The 19,777-nt window shown below is 39.4% G+C and overlaps 1 protein-coding gene across 2 annotated transcripts; it reads left to right on the forward strand.

Moving 5' to 3' along the window:
* Positions 1–1,685: 1,685 nt before the first annotated feature.
* On the forward strand, positions 1,686–19,659 carry sema4e (semaphorin 4e). Of its 2 annotated transcripts, none has more exons than XM_057858423.1 (15): positions 1,686–2,184; positions 5,326–5,606; positions 8,609–8,754; positions 8,827–8,889; positions 8,973–9,071; positions 9,173–9,272; positions 9,358–9,465; positions 9,553–9,698; positions 13,162–13,340; positions 13,428–13,581; positions 13,664–13,859; positions 18,050–18,165; positions 18,234–18,391; positions 18,460–18,512; positions 18,671–19,659. In XM_057858423.1, the coding sequence occupies exons 2-15, from the start codon at positions 5,477–5,479 to the stop codon at positions 19,141–19,143; spliced, it is 2,121 nt and encodes a 706-aa protein (XP_057714406.1). In that variant the 5' UTR covers positions 1,686–2,184; positions 5,326–5,476; the 3' UTR covers positions 19,144–19,659. The 2 variants fall into 2 exon arrangements, with proteins under 2 accessions (XP_057714406.1, XP_057714407.1); XM_057858424.1 differs by lacking the exon at positions 1,686–2,184 and adding an exon at positions 2,216–2,310.
* Positions 19,660–19,777: the final 118 nt, after the last annotated feature.

The raw sequence follows: 19,777 nt of genomic DNA on the forward strand, positions 1-19,777 counted from the left end.
ACTTTTCATGAAGTGCTTGGTGAATCACTCTTAGCACATACATCCAGTGTTAAAGCTGATTGGTCTTGTTTAAACATGTACACTAATTGGGACTGATAACAGAATTGTTTGATAATCTGTTAAATAATTCCATGGTACTTATTCACTCCAAATACTTGTCGCTATGACAGTGCGTTGAAGCTGAGTGTGCTAAATCTATGTGTGCCAATTCTGTTGGCCATCTGGGGGCCCCTGCTGGCTGGGGGCCCTAGGCAATTGCCTGCGTATGCCTAATGGGACGCTACTCCTCTGGCCGTTCCATACTAATGTTATTCCTTCTAATAGTGGGAGAATTAATAGTTATGAGACGTTTATGCTGTTGCATTGTGCTATTCGTGCTCCACACGTATTTCTGTAAGTTTTCTTTCTTTTAGTGGCAATTATGTGTCTCTTGTTGTATTTGGGTATGATATGTACAGAGATATATATGTTATAAAGGCGATTGGACACAGGCGTTCATTGGACCGCGCCGTTTATTGGCATAAGCTTAAGAAACTCTTTCACAACAAACATAAGTATCATTTATTGAAAGCACAACAAAAATAATATTCCTATCGCTCAAAAAAAAAAAAATGTTCACAAAAAGAAAAGCACTTCAGTCTGTAATAATGAGGCTCTATTCTCGCACAATTAAACAACAATGCAAAGTGAACTGGCATTCCCAATCAAAATAGCTATGCAAAATACACATAAAACTTACTCAGACTTTGGTCATTCTATTCTTGTTAGTTTTATTCTTATTATTATTATATTAACTCTAATTTTGATTGAAAATTTTACACATTTTATTAAAACGAAAACATGAAGAGGGGTTTTAATATAAAATTACTATAACTTGTAACTATAACATTTATCTTTTAAGAACTACAAGTCTTTCGATCCGTGGATCCCTTTAACAGAAAGAATGTTAATAATGCCATTTGTGGATGTATTGTTGTAATAAACAAATACAGTACTTATGTACAGTATGTTGGATGTATATATCCGTCTTGTGTCTTATATTTCCATTCCAACAATAATTTACAGAAAAATATGAAATATTTTAGAGATAGTTTGAATTGCGATTAATTAATTTTTAAGCTGTGATTAACTCGATTAAAATTTTTTAATTGTTTGACAGCCCGAGTATAAATACTGAGAAATTATTTTATAATTAATTATACTGAACAGAAAGTAATTTTGGAACATTTTTGGTTTGTGGTGTGCCGCGAGATTTTGTCCTATGTAGAAAACGTGCCGTGACTCAGAAAAGGTTGGAAAAAAAACTGGTCTAGAGCCACAGGTTGCTGACACCGATTTAGCCTATCAATTAATTAGGTTCATATTCGTGAGAAATGTAGCCCTGAGCCCCCAATCTGTTTGGTCTTACTAACGACCCTTCCCCAGCAAAATGTGTACATGCAGGTTATGCTGTTATACCGTCCCTACCAATGTTGAGACCAAACCTACGCCCTTGGGTTAAAAACTGGGTGTGGATTACTGTGGCAATCAATTTTCTTTACATTTTAGCAGTTTAAAAACCAGGAAAATGAGTTGAATGTTTGAGCGAAAACACTCCACCTCCAGTCGATTGTCTTTCTTCTCACGCCTGTTTAGGCATGTTGTGCAAAAGGTGGGGCCGTGCAAAGTCATAAACGCCCCCTACTTTATCACCTCAACTGTCTACTACACACGCCGTAGTGGTGACGGTGTAGAGTGCAAGAATGTGTGGTTGTGCTGTGTTGGGGATTAAATGAGCTCAGAGTTCAGCACCTTTTGCCGTTTTAACGCTCCCTTGGCAAGAAATCTGCGAGGAACCAACGATTTAAGCAGCTATTTTGACCTCATTTCCTTTCCACCTCGAATTTACCTTACCGGACGTCTCCATTACGCGTAAACGCGAGGGCTCAATTTTGAAGCTGTTTTTGCTACTTGATACTTGAAACAGGAAGTAACAACGCCATACAATTTTCTTTCGGGCACGACTCCCCCCCCCCTAAACTAGCATTATTCATTCTTCTTTGGAAATTAACACATTTTCCACCAACTACAGAAGTGAATTGAAATGTGAGTTGTACCCTTACAGCGGGTTTGGACTATATGAGCAAAACTAAACAGGTGGCGGCAGCACTTTTTCCAAATCGTGTTGGGCGTGTCGAATTGCAGGTAAGTGGTTAATTCGTCTGTTTTTCCACATGCTTTGACTAATGCTTCTCCTAATTGAAAAACTATAGCAATTGGTGGGACTGTTGTATTTTTCTAAATGGTGTAATAGGGTGTGTGGACGCGCAGGTAAGTGATTAACTTGATGTTGACTGTTCACATGCTTGGATTAATGAGCTCTCCTTGTGTATTTCTGTATGTGGGTTAATCTGAGAAACATTCAAACTAAAGATATATTTTGTGACATTTTTGTTTAGAAATATATGTGCTTTGACTGCATTAAGGTCAGAAAACGCTGATTATAGTCCCCGTTTGCCCTATTGAGTAAATTCAACGTTTAAGGACCATCTCTTCTCAACAAACTGTTGCAATTTGAATAGCATAGAAAGCAAGTATGGTGCAGAGACGAGGTTATTTCAGGGCTCCATTTTTTCCCACCAAAAATTGGTTTTGCGATTAAAAAAAAAAAAAAAAAATTTTTTTTCATTCCATATAATAATATCCCCCACCATCCCATTTGTGCTTTCGTTACAAAGTAATAACTCCTCAAATAAAGAATTGAATAAGTGGTTGCTTGATTTCCATTTTGCAAAAATTAGAACAGCAAAATCTAATTTCAGTGTTTATTGGCTATTTCGCAATAAGACAAAATCAAATTCATTCATAAAATCCATTTATTGCCCAGTCCTAGGTTATTCCTTTCAATGGCACAATAAAACACTACTACTGAATACTAGCAGAATATAATGGCAGCAACCCCCAGATACCAGATAGATATGGCCATTAGAGACGTAGGAAATGACATCAAACTGTGGTTGTTGTAAATTTACCAGATGGATAGCAAATACTGTAATCTCCTATTTATCTCACTTCAGTTTTGCAGGAATGGAAAAGAGCCAATATTTATGAAGCATGCTTATCAAACAATACATTTCAGTACTTAGAAAATTCCTGATGCACATACCTGTATATGCAAGTGTGGAATCAGTTTCCTCCCAAATCTCCAAAAGATTTACAGTATGTTGGGTTAATTAGAAAATCTAAATAAGGGGTCACCCAGCTGTTTATAAATAGAGCTGCTTAGGTGCTGATTAATGTAAAGGGCTCATTTTTGGGGAAGAAATATACATGTCTAAAATACCAAATTCGCACAAAATAATTTTACCTGATTATAATTCTATTCATCTCTGCAAAGCCATCAATCTGTAATATGCAACACATTTCAACAGGTTATCTTAAGGCACTTTACACTCCTAAATCCTGTAATTTCTTGAGGATAACCCCCCCCGGAAAATATAATAAAAAATTTCTGTTCATCAAGTTTGTTAAATGAGTGTACGCAAAATTAAGAAAAGTTGTCAGTTTGTGTAGATGTAATTTGGTTTTATAATGCAGAGGTGGGTAGAGTAGCCAAAAATTTTACTCTAGTAATAGTAGTGTTATTTCAAAATAATATAACTCAAGAATAGTCATCCATAAAATGTACTCAAGAACAAGTAAAAAGTGTCCAGTGAAAAGAATACTCAAGTGATGACTAACATCGTGCGTAATTGCTTATTTTTGTTAGATTTTTTTGTTGTTGTAAACAATGGTATATTTTCTCAGCACAAACGTATCTAAATGAACTGTTGTTATAAAGATACTGTACAATAACCCATTACATAACCACATTAAGCCGAAGAAATACAAAAAAACATGGAATTCCGGCGAGAGGAACAAAAAGAAGCATTATTTGTCCAAAGAGCATGAGTGCCCTCTAGTGGAGAAAATAGTTCCTAGTTTGAATAGTGAATAGTTCCTTCATAGTTACTATTGTGAAAATAAAAGGATCATATCTCCTGCTTTCCATGGTCAATCGGTGCCAAATAATAACAGGGAGAGAGGTTTAAATCCGTGCTTTTGAGTCATGTTAAGGTCAGCGCTCTATGTAAAATAGTTCATTTTTTACGGTGCTTTAAATAACAACGTAATTAAACAGGTTGGCGTGATCATAGAACGCAAGCTTGCGTCAGATTGGTGTAATGGAGTCATGTGATTATTGTTGCAACGTCTCATCGTTAAATTGGTAGTGCTACTTTTGGCATCGCTGGCAAAAAAAACAAAACAAATCTAATATGTAGAATGAAGAGGAAAAGTATAACGACTCTTGCGTAACGCCAGAAGTAGATTTTTCTTCACAAATCTACTCAAGTAAAAGTAAAAATTGTGGCTTAGTAAGACTACTTAGAAGTACATTTTTCTCAAAAAGTTACTCAAGTAAACGTAACAGAGTACATGTAAGATGTTATTACCCACCTCTGCTAATATGATATGTAACATCGGAAGTTACAAATACATCATTTTTGCTAGACCCCAAGAATCATGCCAAGTAGATTTTTCCTGAGATGGGTCTAGTATAGGAACAAGGAAATTCCTGTTTAAAAAAAGAAGAGAAAAAAAAAAAGCAAGCATGTCTTGGTAAATGTTTTGTACATAAAAGTGATCCCTAATCAATGCATATCTTAACCAGCAAGAAGCTGGTTCAGCTTCAAGGACATTTTGAGCAAGGAACAACGCGCGCGGGTATGTGTGAGTTTTCAACAATTCTGGCGTTGGCCTCGGGCTGGAAAAATGTGAACTCCCTTATCAGAACTACATTCTCCAACGTGCTGCAGCTCATCAGCGCAGATCTCGGGACAGACGCCAGCACACGCCCTCACACTAGCTTGTCAAGATCAGTCAAAAAACAATCCCTAGAAACTGCATTGCTGAATGGTTAACAAAACGGAGGCTGAGCTTGCACACTCAAATGGAGTGGAATGAAAACATCAGGACAATACAGGAAACCACGGTTGCAAAAGCAATGTTGCAAACACGCTTCTTGCGTATCCTCCAAGCTTTGGCTCGTTGTGTGTGAATCTCTTATTGTGTGTTGGTTTTGCAGGAGAGCTGAAGTTGACACCCCACTGAATGCTTTTCATGGCCCTGCATTAACATCACTATGGCACTGACAGAATTACTGCCGCGCTGCAGCCTTTCTCTTTCTTCCTTTGTCTTTCATTTTCCATCTCCTTTGTTGGCGCAGTTTGCAATAGATAATTTTTCAGTCCCTGTGTGACAAGATTTTGACGCCTGTACAACTTTGTGCCTTTCACCCTTCCCCAGTCTGTCTCTGTGGTCTGTGCCATCCATCTCAACATGGACTGCCTGCTGAGCGGCGCCACCGAAGGGGCCCTTCACTCAGCACGGACATCACCGCTTCACAGATGACATTAGTTGCCTCAACTACTGGGTGACTCAAACAGTACATCTTCAAATGGCTTTACATAGAGGAGCCATGCACCCCCTAATCTGTATCAGCATTTCGTGCTTCCTACCTCTGGCCTTGATGCGGAATGTTGACTCGCCCTTGGATTGCGTCCCTCGGAGATATGTGCCCTATCACAGTGAGTGTCTTGTAAATCTTGGTGGAGTCTCCAAAGGCAAATGCTCTTTTCAAGGTTTTAAAAAACAAACAAACAAAAAACAATCCCACTGGAAATTTTGTTCATTTTGCTCCATAACCAGTTTCATTACTGAAAGTACTCACCCTTCAAGTCAACTTTCCTCAATCTAATGAATGGGAAAGTCATCGTATCATACATTAGTGTCAGAAGTTGTGATATTTGGCAGAGGACAAAGATTATATCCTTGGACTATTTTTAAATTTGTGTACTTGTGTTGCAAAACCGCTTCTGTGACGAAGATAAAAAGTTCCTTATCAAGCACTATTTTTGGTACTTTCCACACTTAACATTATTTTTTTATTTTTATCATAATTGTATTATAATATTTTATCTGCAAGACAATGGATATTTTTGAAGATGTGGAAAACCGAAAGAAGGTCTCATGATAGCCAGTAGCGGTTCAAGGATTTTTCTGAAATGGGGGCCAAGAAGGAGCTATCTTCTTTGTTCAGTGTTTGTTTTTGTCAACAAGGCAATACGCAGATTATCCTGCATGTGGCGGTGAAAAAATCTTTGTTGACACTGGCAAGAAGAGACTAACCAGTAAAGTTTGCAACAATTTGTATTTAATCATACTGTGTGCCAGTAAGGATACAAAGCACAGAGCAATAATTTTAATCACTTTTTTTAAAAAAGCCATTTTAAACGCGAAAAGCAGTATTAATATTTAACATACTCTAGAATTGGCCTGAATGATACTGGAAAAAATTACCATTGCGATTTACTGTATATTGCCAAGGCTCCGCACTTACTTTTTGTATTGGTTGCACTTGTGCGTCTAACGTGCTTCTTACGGTGCACCAGCACAAAATGTAGGCGCACCAACATTTTTCATTGCATCACTTTTAACGCCATAATTTTAATAATTCTCCATAACATTCATATAATTCATTCATTCATCTTCTGAACCGCGCATCCTCAAGAGGGTCGCGTGGGTGCTGAGCCTATCACAGCTAACTCCAGGTAGAAGGCGGGGTACACCCTGAACTGGTTGCCAGCCAGTCGCAGGGCTCATATAGACACACAGCTATTCACGCACACACTCACACATTCGGACAATTTGGAGTGTTCAATTAGCATACCATGCACGTTTTTTGGGGGGGACGTGGCAGGAACCCGGAGAAAACCCACCTATGCCACCTTCATAATGTGAATAACTTTTAAACAAGAATAACGTAAATAAATGCTTGTTTTTATTAAATGCTTACTCATGTTTTGACGCTCACGCCACCAAGAACAGCCTCTCACTTGTATAAGTTGCCACAGCACACTTCAGACTGGGCTACTGCTAGTGCGTAACAAGCTTATCGATGATTAACACATTTGTGTCTTTGATCGTAGAGCTACCGGGCTTCTCTGGCCAGATCAAAGCTACAAACCTGTTAATCATCATTAACTTTAAGTATAAAACAGCAGCTGCACTGGTGGTGACCAAAAAAAGTTGGGTCATATTGCTTAGCAGGACGGAGGATTAGAGGCTGTGGCGCTGTACAAGCATGAAGCAGAAAAACAAGTGTGCATATTCCAAAAAAATTAAAATATTGCACGTCTGATGCGAGTATTGCGCATCCTCACAATGTTGTCGAACAACGATGTTCAAACGATATATCGTTCAGGCCTAGTCTAGAAACCACATTCTCTCATTCGCTCTCATTTCGGAAAAGAATGATTCACCGATTGCCATGCTTTGTGCTAAATTGGGAACAGGCACTTAGGGGCCATTCAAATTATAGGTGGGGCCAGTTCCCCTTGTGGTCCCACCCCTAAAACCGCTACCGGTTATAGTCCTAATAGCACTTTTTTTTAAAAATTATTTTTTATTTCATTTTTAAAATCATGTTTAGTCCATTGGTGTTCGTTTTGTCAGCCCATGTTGGCACTGAAAATAGCAGGATTTATTTTTGAAAAGGCAAAATTTGATTGGTTAATAGAAGTGTGTAAAATTTCCCATCCTTAGATTATTCGCGAGTAAACATCATGCTCAACTCATGCCGCTAGATTAAAAAAAAAAAACACTAATAATTGACTGTGGCCGACAGCCGCTACAAACTACGCCCACATAGTGCTACAGTAGATATCACATGTATATAGAACTGGATGCGAAATGACAGACTCTCTGGCATTAGTAAACAGCCGCCATCTTAAAGCAGTAGACTGTTGTAGGGAACCTTCCGAGCAAACCAAATTAACTTTTTATCTAGAATACCCCTAAATCGGCAAAATGTTGACTTGAGTCTATCTTTAAATTATTACGGTATACAGTTTTAAAACTTTCACGTGTCGAAAGTAGACAGAAAGGAAATTATGGAATAATGGGAGCAATTTTAACAACTTTAACGATTGATTCACCACATTAAATTAATTCAATGTAGTTTAAATCTGCTAATACAGATTGGGGACTTGAGTATTTTATTTACTGTTTTGAACTGTTAACTTGATACGGAAATAGTATTTTATTTAAGCCTGACATTAAAAGCGGCTAATAGCTGGGTGGGTGCATCAATAATCGATTTATAATCGAATCGAAACCTCTGAATCGTAACTGAATTGTTAGGTGCCCCAACATTCCCACTTCTATTGGTTAATAATATAGTTTTTTAGGTTTTAGGAACAATAAACTCAAACAGTGGCATTGATGGCATTTGCAATTTTTGGGAAGAATTGTTAACTGTCAAACTTCTGCTTGTTTTCTAGTACGTTAAGTTGTACACAGTGCTCCTATCTCAAATTTTTCTTGAAAGTTGAAGAAAAATATCAGGCTAGCAACATGCTCAGGTCTCTAAAAACTAAGTCGGGCCACTTGTGGGTCAGCTGCAATGTAAAGTAAATTAATCCCTTTAGAGTTTTTTAGGGGTTTAATGGGGCATCTGACTTAAAAAGCTTTCAGTTCTAAAGAAAGTTTTTTGTCTGTTTTAACTTTGTTTTATCTTTCCTGTGTCCAGGCGACAACGGTCATCTTTTTAGGGAAGAGGCAGTGTCTAACTACACTGTCATGCTGTTGAGAGAGGATGTCAATCTGCTGCTCCTGGGTGCCAGGGAGGTAGTTTACGCGCTTGACCTTGATGACATCTCCAAGAAACGTGCCTCTGTAAGAACACACTATGCAGTAAAACCAAACCATAAGCTTGCAACAACACTGAATATTTCACAAATTTTCCAGGTGAAATGGGAAGTTACACAACAGCAAAAGGATGATTGTAAAATCAAAGTAAGAGATCCTGAAGTGAGTTAATTTTCCTTTTCGCTTATTCAAAATGTTGCCAAAAAAATGTTAAAATAACACACCTTTTGCGTTTCTCGTTACAGACCCAATGCAAGAACTTTATCAAAATTCTGCACAGGATAGAGGATGACATGATGTATGTATGTGGAACCAATGCATTTGACCCCGAGTGCGATTACATGGTGAGACCGATTGATGCGCTCACTTTCTCGTAGTTCATTCTGAATGTCCAAATGAACAAGTATGGAATCCAAATTATTCAATTATGTGATTATCTATGTAGTCTTACAAAAATGGTGAACTGACTTTGGCCCAAGCGGGTGAAGATGGGAAAGGGAAATGCCCATTTAATCCTTTCCAAAGACACGCCTCCCTCATGGTTGGTGAGTAGACATTCTTAGTGAACGGACAAAAACAAATTTGGCGAACAAATAATTGCAAATCATAATATTCTGCATGTTTCTGCAGACGATAACTTGTACTCAGCCACTTCGATAAACTTCCTGGGCTCTGAACTGGTCTTGATGCGGAGCTCTCCTCCAATTCGCACCGAGATTAAAACCTCCTGGCTTAACGGTGATGTATGCTTGAGCTTTTGGACCTTTTTGAAAATTACAAGCTGTCGGAAACTCATGATTTTTTTTCCTCCCCTGTGCGTATCAGAGCCCAACTTCGTTTCCCTAGTTCAGATGCCTGAAAGCGACCAGGGCAACGATGACAAGGTTTACCTGTTTTTTAGCGAAACGGCTGTAGAGTACGACTGCTACAAGAAGCCGGTGGTTGTTTCTCGTGTAGCCCGTGTCTGCAAGGTGAAAAAAGAAATTGACTTTCTTAGTCTGGTTTCCTCATAATCGTTGGTAACTTTTCAGCTGCTTCAAATTCTGAAGATGATTGGTTTTAAGACAAATAGTTTTTAAAAAAATATTTTACATATGTATGAATGTACACTCGTATTATTTTATACGTATTCTAAGGAATTATTGTCTATAACATTAAGAACATATACAATAAATTCTCCATTATCACCACAAACGTTCAGTCCGCAGCGATGCATTTGCAGCACCCTCCAAATTGCCAGCAGATACCTAATTCAGACTATTTGCAACTTCTTCTTCCAAAGAACTGTTGAATCCTCTTAATCAATTCGTTTTTTACCTAGTCAGTTTGTGGAAATGTGTCAGTGTTTTCTGACTATCCAGTATACTAAAAAAATCCAACTTAATATGCAAACTCTTCAGAAAAAAATAAGCACGGACCTTAGTAATTTCCTTTACTGTCTTGTTTTGTATCAAATTGCATTCGATTGAATGGTATGCACTGGTATGAAAAAGTATCTGAACCTTTTGGAATTTCTCACATTTCTGCATGAAATCACCACTAAATGTGATCTGATCTTTGTTAAAATCGCACAGATGTAAAAAAAAAAGTGTCTGCTTTAACTAAAACCACCCAAACATTTATAGGTTTTCATATTTAAATGATGATAGTATGCAAAAAATGACAGAAGGGGGAGAAATAAGTGAACCCTCTGCCTAAGGAGACTTAAAGAGCAATTGAAACCAATTTTTACCAAACAATTTAAGTCAGGCGTGTTCCCAATCACTGATGAGTGGTTTAAAGCTGCCCTGCCCACTATAAAACACACACCTGGAAAGATTCGTCTTGATGAGGAATATTGTCTGATGTGCATCATGGCTCTGTCAAAAGAGCTGTCTGAAGACCTGCGATCAAGGACTGTTGATTTGAATAAAGCTGGGAAAGGATACAAAACCATCTCTAAAAGTCTGGATGTTCATCAAGAGACAGAGAAGTTGTCTACAAGTGGAGAGAGTTGGCACTGTTGCTTCTCTCCCAAGGAGTGGCCGTCCACCAAAGATGACGCCAAGAGTTCAGCGCAGAATACTCAGAGAAGTAAAAAAGAACCCTAGACTGCCTACCAGAGACTTACAGAAATCACTGTCACAGTCCAATATATCTGCACACATCAACTATATGTAAAACTATGACCAAGAATAGTGTTCATGGGAGGACTCCACGGAGGAAGGCACTGCTGTCTAAAAAAAACCATTGTTGCTCGTTTAATGTTTGCAAAAAGGCACTTGGACACTCCACAGAAATTTTGGCAAAATATTTTGTGGACTGATGAAACCAAAGTTTAATTGTTTGAGAGGAACATGCAACTGCCTGTGTGGAGGAAAAATGGAACAGCTCACCAACATCAACACCTCATCCTCATGGGGCTATTTTGCTGCCTCGGGGCCTGGACAACTTGCAATCATTAATTAAAGAATGAATTCAAAAGTTTATCAGGATGTTATGCAGGAATACCCGAGGCTGTCTGTCAGACAGTTGAAGCTAAAAAGTGGATGGATGCTGCAACAAGATGATGATCCAAAACACAGAAGTGAATCACCTTCAGAATGGTTTCATGAAAACAAAATGCACGTTCTGGAGTGGCCAAGTCAAAGTCCAGACTTGAACCCCATTGAGATGCTGTGGCATGACCTAAAGACATCCATTCATGCCAGACTTCCCAGGAATCGGCCTGAACTACAGCAGATTTCTAGAGAAGAATGGGCCAAGATTAGTCCTGATCGATGTGCCAGACTGATCTGCAGCTCTTGAAAGCATCTGGTTGAAGTTATTGCTGCTCAAGGGAGGCACAAAATATTAAATGTGATGGTTAACTTATTTCCCCCCTTCTTTCATTTTTTGCATACTATCCTCATTAAAATATGAAATCCTATAAATGTTTGGGTGGTTTTCGATCAGAAACCGTCTTTTCATCTGTGTGATTTTGACAAAGATCACATCACATTTGATGGTGGTTTTATGCAGAAATGTAAAAAATTCTAAAAGGTTCAGATACTTTTTCATACCAGTCCACATATAATTATATACATAGAATGATACACTAGCTGAGTTAAAAGCTGGATAAAAATTCTTTAATCTAATCACTTTTCAGATTGAAAGTACGATCGAATGCATTGTTTTCACGGGCACTAAAAATATTGATCAGATTAGAATTTGCGTGTTCATTCATCACACTTTCGGCAGGAACAAAATATTTTGACAAGCACAAATTAACCAAATATACCTGAAATAGTTGTAGAAGAAGCCTGTTATACCATCACTGTGGCTTTTTCCGTGATCAGGAAAAGCTGCGGATCGCACAAAATCACACTTTATACACAAACACATTAACCTCCACGTGCATATTTTCATATCTTTTCCCGTGCACGCGTACTTGGCACTTCTCGTACACATAGAAACTGCCAACTCCTGAGGCAGTAGGCTACTTGCAACACTGACTTCCCCATCAACAGCACATCACTCTGTCCATTCCTACATTAAACGTTAGTGTTATTTTATGTTTCACTAATGATAAATTTTGTAAAGAAAAAATATGCATAAAACAAAACCATACAGTACGCAAATGAACCGAACCAAAAACGGTTCAATACATCCACGTGAACCATTACACCTTCAACATACAGTGGTATGAAATAATAAGAGAAGTACTGAGAAGTAAATCACCTTCAGAATTGTTTCAGAAGAACATAATACACATTCTGGAGTGGCCAAGTCAAATTTCAGACTTGAACCCCATTGAGAGGCTGTGGCATGACCTAAAGACAGCGATTCATGCCAGACATCCCAGGTATCTGACTGAACTACAGCAGTTTTGTAAAGAAAAATGGGCCAAGATTAGTCCTGATCCATGTGCCAGACTGATCTGCAGCTACAGGAAGTGTCTGGTTGAAGTTATTGCTGCAAAACGGGGGCCACAAAATATTAATGCTATCCTCATTAAAATATGAAAACCTATAAATGTTTGGGAGGTTTTAGTTAAATCAGACACAGTTTTTTCATCTGCGTGATTTTGACAAAGATCAGATTACATTTGATGGTGATTTTACGCACAAATGTGAGAAATTCCAAAAGGTTCAGATTCTTTTTTATACGACTTTATGTCATTCAATCGGATGCAGTTTCATACAAAACTAGAAAGTAAAGGAAATAACTAAGGTTTTCATTCCGCTGTCCATGAATCACCTCTCTCGTTCACAATAGAATCTTGATCAGAATGGGCTGGATCGTCTTAGAATATTCCCAATGTAGTGTGTACATGAAGCACTTTTATTCCAATCAGGCTTTTAATCTGAATAAAACTATCCATGTAAATGTAGCCACTATCTTAATATCTTGTACTGTACTGTACTGTAGTAGTGTGGACATGAATAGTCTTATGATCTGTGTTTGTCTGTCCAGAATGACTTGGGAGGTACGAGGACCTTGCAGAGAAAGTGGACATCCTTCTTGAAGGCCAGGCTGGAATGTCCTGTCCCGGGCTCCCAACTGCCCAACATTATTCAGAATACTTACCTCTGGTGTGACCCCCAGAAGCACTGGAAGGAATGTGTGTTTTACGCCATCTTCATCCCACAGTCGTATGTTGTTTTTTTTAGCTTGAGTGTTTCACTTAGTTCTTTGGATTTCAGGCAGCTTGCTCATATATTTGTGTATTTCTGCTACAGCGACACGTCTGAAGTGTCGGCGGTGTGTGCGTATAGCGTATCTGATGTCAACCGAGTGTTTGCAGAAGGGCAGTTCAAGACATTGGTCCGTGTCGAAACCTCCTATATTTGGGTAGCGTATAGTGGAGATGTCCCCGACCCTCGACCGGGATCTGTGAGTGAATACATCTGTTAGTACAGATAAGTTACTCAAAGGATAATTACTTCACTTGAGCATAATTTTGTTTTCTCCTCAGTGTCAAACAGAATCAATGGACCTCCCAGACCAAACCCTTCTTTTCATCAAAGATAGGCCCCTCATGGATGATGTTATCCAGCCAATCGGAGAGAAAACTTTACTGGAGAGAAGGGGAGCCGCTTTTACGAGCATTGTCGTCAACCAGGTGCAGGCCACAGATGGCCGCATTTACCATGTGATGTTCATAGGCACAGGTGTGTGGATGCCGTGTTGATACAGTTACAATAACAAGTGATAAAATGGAAAATGTTTTTCTTTTGAGAAACTCTTGTGCAGACATCCCAAATCTCCCTGATATTGATAGACTCCCTGATGCCCGCAAGTCGGGTAAAGTATCCAGGAATATGCGAACTATGCGAGGGAATGTTTTTTTTCTTTTTCCCCCTTCACAATACGAAACGTGAACATGTGCATGCGTGTCTGTTCAAATCCAGTGCTCCTTCTGTATAGCGTGTATTCAAGGCAACTCCTTGACAGACAGTGCGCTGATTGGTTTAGTCAGCAAAATTAGCCAATAAGCTTTTAATGTGGGCGAGATTCAATACACCGAAGTTAGTCAGGGCATTCCACAAGATAGCAAAGAAGCAAAAATGCAAAACTCCCTTTACAGCAGAATATATAGTGGTACCTCTACTTATGAAATTCATTGGTTCTGAAAGTTTCGTAAACTGAAAATTCCATTAGTAGACTCGTTTTTTTTCATATAAACGCCCTAATCTGTCTCAAACGCCCCCAAAATTCGGACATAAATGCAGAAAGGCAGACATAAAGCACATAAAAAGGCATCAAAATGCATGTATGCTTTATAAAAGATAGAAGATGAGAGTTTTGCCATAGACTTCGTAATATATTGACGGGATAGGGGGCCTATCAAAACCATCAAAGTTTACCAAGTGGAAACACAAAGAGCTTTTTACGTTGAAAATTCTTGTGAATAAATGCGTAAATCCCTGAATTCTTCATAGATATGGATGTAAAACAGTCTTGATTTTTGGTTAAAATAAAAAAAATAAAAAAACGGGCAGTTAGCCTTTATTTTACGTAAATATTGTGAACTATGACGTCAATGCCGTAGCGGTTAATTTCTTCCATTGATTTTTTTCCCCACAGCATTTCAAAATGCATGCATGATCCAAAAAACATAACAATTACCTTGAATCCTCGAAAAAAAATCACTCCTGAGACAATCCTTCCTGTTTGTACGCGGTACAGCTTTCATACTTTTTCCAACCTAAATCCGGCGTTGGATTGCTGTATGTGTTTGAGAGTAACTTCGACCGAATGAAGCGGAGTATGGGACGGCCACCTGCTTGAAGGCGTGGCGCAGTGTCTGGGGAATGTGTCCAGTCAATATCATTATGAAGTCTATGGTTCAGCATCACAAAGAATAAAGTTCATACTCATGTAAAGCTGTCAGAACACAAAGGGCGAATGAAGAAGATGCTGGGATATCCACATACAGTATACAGTGGGGAGAACAAGTATTTGATACACTGCTGATTTTGCTGGTTTTCCCACTTGCAAGCCATGTAGAGGTCTGTAATTTGTGTCATAAGTTCTCTTCAACTGTGAGGAACGGAATCTAATACAAAAATCCAGAAAATCACATTGTATAATTTTTAAATAATACATTTGTATTTAACTTCATGAAATAAGTATTTGATACATTACCAACTAGTAAATATGTCGGCTCTTAGTTCGTTTTTAAGAACCCCTCCTGTTCTCCACTCATTACCGGAAGTAAATGCACCTGTTTGAACTTGTTACCTGTATAAAAGACACCTGTTCACATGCTCAAACAAACAAACTCCAACGTCTCCACAATGGCCAAGACCAAAGAGCTGTGTAAGGACATCAGGGATAAAATAATAGACCTACACAAGGCTGGGATGGGCTACAGGAAAATAAGCAAGCAACTTGGTGAGAAGGTAACAACTGTTGGAGCGATTATTAGAAAATGGAAGAAGTTCAAGTTGACGGTCAATCCGCCTCGTTCTGGGGTTCCATGCAAGATCTCACCTCGTGGGGCATCACTGATCATGAGGAAGGTGAGGGATCAGCCCAGAACTACACGGCAGGACCTGGTCAATGACCTGATGAGAGCTGGAACCACAGTCTCGAAGAAAACCATCGGAAACACATTACGCCGTCATGGATTAAAATCCTACAGCGCACGCAAGGTCCCGCTGCTGAAGCCAGTGCATGTCCAGACACGTCTGAAGTTTGCCACTGACCATCTGGATGATCCAGAGGAGCAATGGGAGAAGGTCATGAGGTCGGATGAGACCAAAATTGAACTTTTTGGTCTAAACTCGGCTCGTCGTGGTTGGAGGAAAAAGAAGGATGAGTACAAACCCAAGAACACCATCCCAACCGTGAAACATGGATGAGGAAACATCATTTTTTTTGGGGCTGCTTTTCTGCCAAGGGTACAGGACGACTCCACCGTATTGAGGGGAGGATGGATGGGGCTATGTATTGCCAGATCTTGGCTGACAACCTCCTTCCTTCAGTGAGAGCCCTGAAGATGGGTCGTGGCAGGGTCTTCCAGCATGACAACGACCCAAAGCACACAGCCAAGGCAACTAAAGAGTGGATCCGTAAGAAGCATCTTAAGGTCCTGGAGTGGCCTAGCCAGTCACCAGATCTGAACACGATAGAAAATCTATGGAGGGAGCTGAAAGTCCATGTTGCCCGGCATCAGCCCCGAAACCTGAAGGCTCTGGAGAAGATCTGCATGGAGGAGTGGGCCAAAATCCCTGCTGCAGTGTATGCAAACCTTGTCAAGGACTACAGGACACGTTTGGTATCTGTAATAGCAAACAAAGGTTTCTGTACCAAATATTAAGATTTTTGTGATGTATCAAACACTTTTCATGCAATTAAATGCAAATGTATTATTTAAAAATCATACGTGATTTTCTGTTTTTTTGTATTAGATTCCATCCCTCACAGTTGAAGAGAACTTATGATACAAATTACAGACCTCTACATGCTTTGCAAGTGGGAAAACCAGCAAAATCGGCAGTGTATCAAATACTTATTCTCCCCACTGTAGGTCCTGCTTAGTCAATTGGATGCCAGGAAGATGCTAGTAGGCAATATTCAATGGCAGAGCAGGTATAATATACGTATCCTGAAATGTCTTTCGTAACAAGAGGCAATATTTTCCAGTTGAGGCATGTCGTAACCTGAAAATTATCTATGTAGAGACGTTCGTAAGTAGAGGTACCACTGTATCAAGGGCGTAGGTTTGAGTAGGGACAGTAGGGACAAAACACTACCAACTTTTCAGGATGCTCAAATTGTCCCCACCAACTCTTAAGAAACCTTATTTGCATTATATAATGAATTCAGTTATATAGGTAATTTAGATCGTCTTCCCATATGTTGTAAGGATAAAATTGATCCTACCATTAATAAGTTAATTATTTTCATAATGTTCAGACTTACATTTAACCCTTTTTACTTGAATGTGCCGGTCCATTTTTCTTCCCCTCAAATGCAAATGCACGTTTAATTGGTTGATGACTTGCATTGCATACATTTATTTAAAATGTATTTATTTTCTACATATTTATTTTAAAATATTTGGAGCATATGCACACATTTGTTCTGTATGTTAATACAATTTATGTTCAAATATTGCAATTTAAAATTTGCTAATAAAAAAAATCTGAAAATTTACTCTGGAAGTTTTCAAAATTATTCTTTTGTAGCTTTTGAAAACAAAGGTTTCAATCGAATGGTGTGTCGCCTGAATGCACATGAAAGTTTGTATAGGTTAATACAGATTTATTTTGCCTTGATCATTTAGTCTATCAATTAATTAGGTTCATATTCGTGAGAAATGCAGCCCTGACCCCCGTTTACCCAATTTGTTTGGTCTTATTAATGTCTTGTCCCCAGCAAAAAGAGTACATGCAGGTTATATCATCCCTACCAATGTTGAGACCAAACCTACGCCCTTGCACTGTACTAAAGTATATCCCTGTTCAGTATTGCCCAGGGCAGACCTAATGATTGTGAAAGATGTAGGCTAAGTTTGGCACGCCAGGTATTTGCTTCTGGATGTTTGTGTTAAAAAAAAAAAACGCATAAAGGGATTGTTATCAAACTTGCAGGATATTTTTATCATATGAAACGGATGTGGTGATTAAATTTGGGGAAATGAGGTCAAAGATCAGAAAGGGTCTTCTGCCATGACCGAGTGGCCTATTTAATACTTTGAACATAGACTTTATGAAGTCTATGGCTTTGAATTTAACTGCTCAGGCGGATGTTTGCTCCCTTGGCGCCACTCTAGTTTTCATAGGGATTTGTCAAACTGCACTTTGTGTGTTCTAAATTCAATTTTTTTTTTTTTTTTTATGTTTTCATATAGCTGACGGTACCCTTCTGAAAGCAGTTAACTATGATGGCGAGATGTTCATCATTGAGCAGGTACAGCTTTTCCAATCCCCGGAGGTGATTAAGGTCCTACAGTTTTCCAACGTCACGGTAAGGCTAATTCACTCTCGTTACAATGCTTCATTGCCCCTATGTTTAACACACATCAACGTGCACAGGGGCAGCTTTACGCAGGCTCGGACTACGGAGTAGTACAAGTTCCTCTCGCCACCTGTAAGAGATCTTTGTCATGTATGGACTGCATTCTGGCAAGAGACCCCTATTGTGGATGGGATTCAGAAGCTGGGAGTTGTGTAGCCCTTTCTAGTACGCAAAGGTAGAGACATTTTTAATCGCATAAAGTGTTGACCAAATACCAAACTAAGTGAAATTGTTTGTTTTTAGACGACTTATCCAGAGTGTGAGGGAAGGTGATGCCTCTCTCTGCCCAACAACTGGTAGGACGAAACTGAATTGAGTTTGTCACTAGTAGATGTCCAATCCATTTGAGCTGGAAGGCAGCTCTAATGGAATGGACAGCTATCGCTGTCAATGGCAGCCAATGAGTTAAATCATCATCCTCTGAAAAGCATTCAAATGCGGTTTGCATTTACAGATTCTGTACATGTCGTGAACAAGTCGTTCCTGGCCGGCGGAAGCGTGAAGCTTCCCTGCCCTTCAATGTCCAACCTGGCAACGACCGACTGGGAACAAGACGGCCATCGCGTGGCTCCTTCCCTTCGTCATCAGCTTCTTAAAGACGGACTTCTCATCCTCAACGCCACAGACTCTGACGCTGGCCTCTACCGCTGCCTGTCAGCAGAGCGTTCCAAAGCAGACAAGTACACCGCCACCGTCGCCCAGTATCAGCTCAGCGTGAAAGGAGAACCTCGCATACCTCAGGCGCAGAGAAAAGGCCCTTCCGTGGTCGGACTGCAAGTCGCCATCGGGCTTCTGACTGTTTCACTCGTGGCCCTTTTGGCTTGGAATTTTTACAACGGCCATCTACCGTTGCCCTGGAACTGCAGTAGAAAGATGGGAGGAAAATCGTACGAGTCAAATACGCAGGAGGACCCGGGGCCACTCTGATGCGCCAAGATGTGACCTGGGTAAGCCTCAGCTGTCGGAAGCTGGGACGGCAAGCGATAACCACCAGAGAGGTCCGCTTCGGTTCGTTGTGAAAAAGGCCATAACGAGAATCAATATTTCCTATGCAGCTTTCAGACCAGTCTGAAATTTCAAAGGAAAACTGCACACTCGTGTGAATGTGACTTGAAGAGCCAAAAGATCAATATGGTGGACAGTTTCAGCAAAGACACCTGTCAAAACTGGATACAATTCTATGGTTCATGTTTTGTTTTTTTGGAAAACTGTTAGCTCCTAATCTTAAAACAATTTTCTTGTAAAATGCCTGTCAGGAAATCAGTCTTGTATTTGCAATTCCACAGCGAAAGTCCTATCAATTGTTAGGATGAGTTTCCATTTTTAAGAAGTCGTTTCAATACAAAAATGGGAAATATTGGTTTCATATATTTTTCTCAATTTGGAAATCTTTGTGGTTTGAAAATGTTGCAACTTGGTCAGTAATGTCAAATCATTGGGGGGGGGGGGGGGGGGGGGAATTTGTTCATGACATTGAGTAGCTTAGTTTTTGTACTATGTAACGTTGCATTTTCAAGAAATGCTCACTGTGCACAGTCACTGTTAACGCAATGAAAGATTT

The sequence above is a fragment of the Corythoichthys intestinalis genome, chromosome 14 (genome assembly GCF_030265065.1).
Source record: "Corythoichthys intestinalis isolate RoL2023-P3 chromosome 14, ASM3026506v1, whole genome shotgun sequence".
NCBI lineage: Eukaryota > Metazoa > Chordata > Actinopteri > Syngnathiformes > Syngnathidae > Corythoichthys > Corythoichthys intestinalis.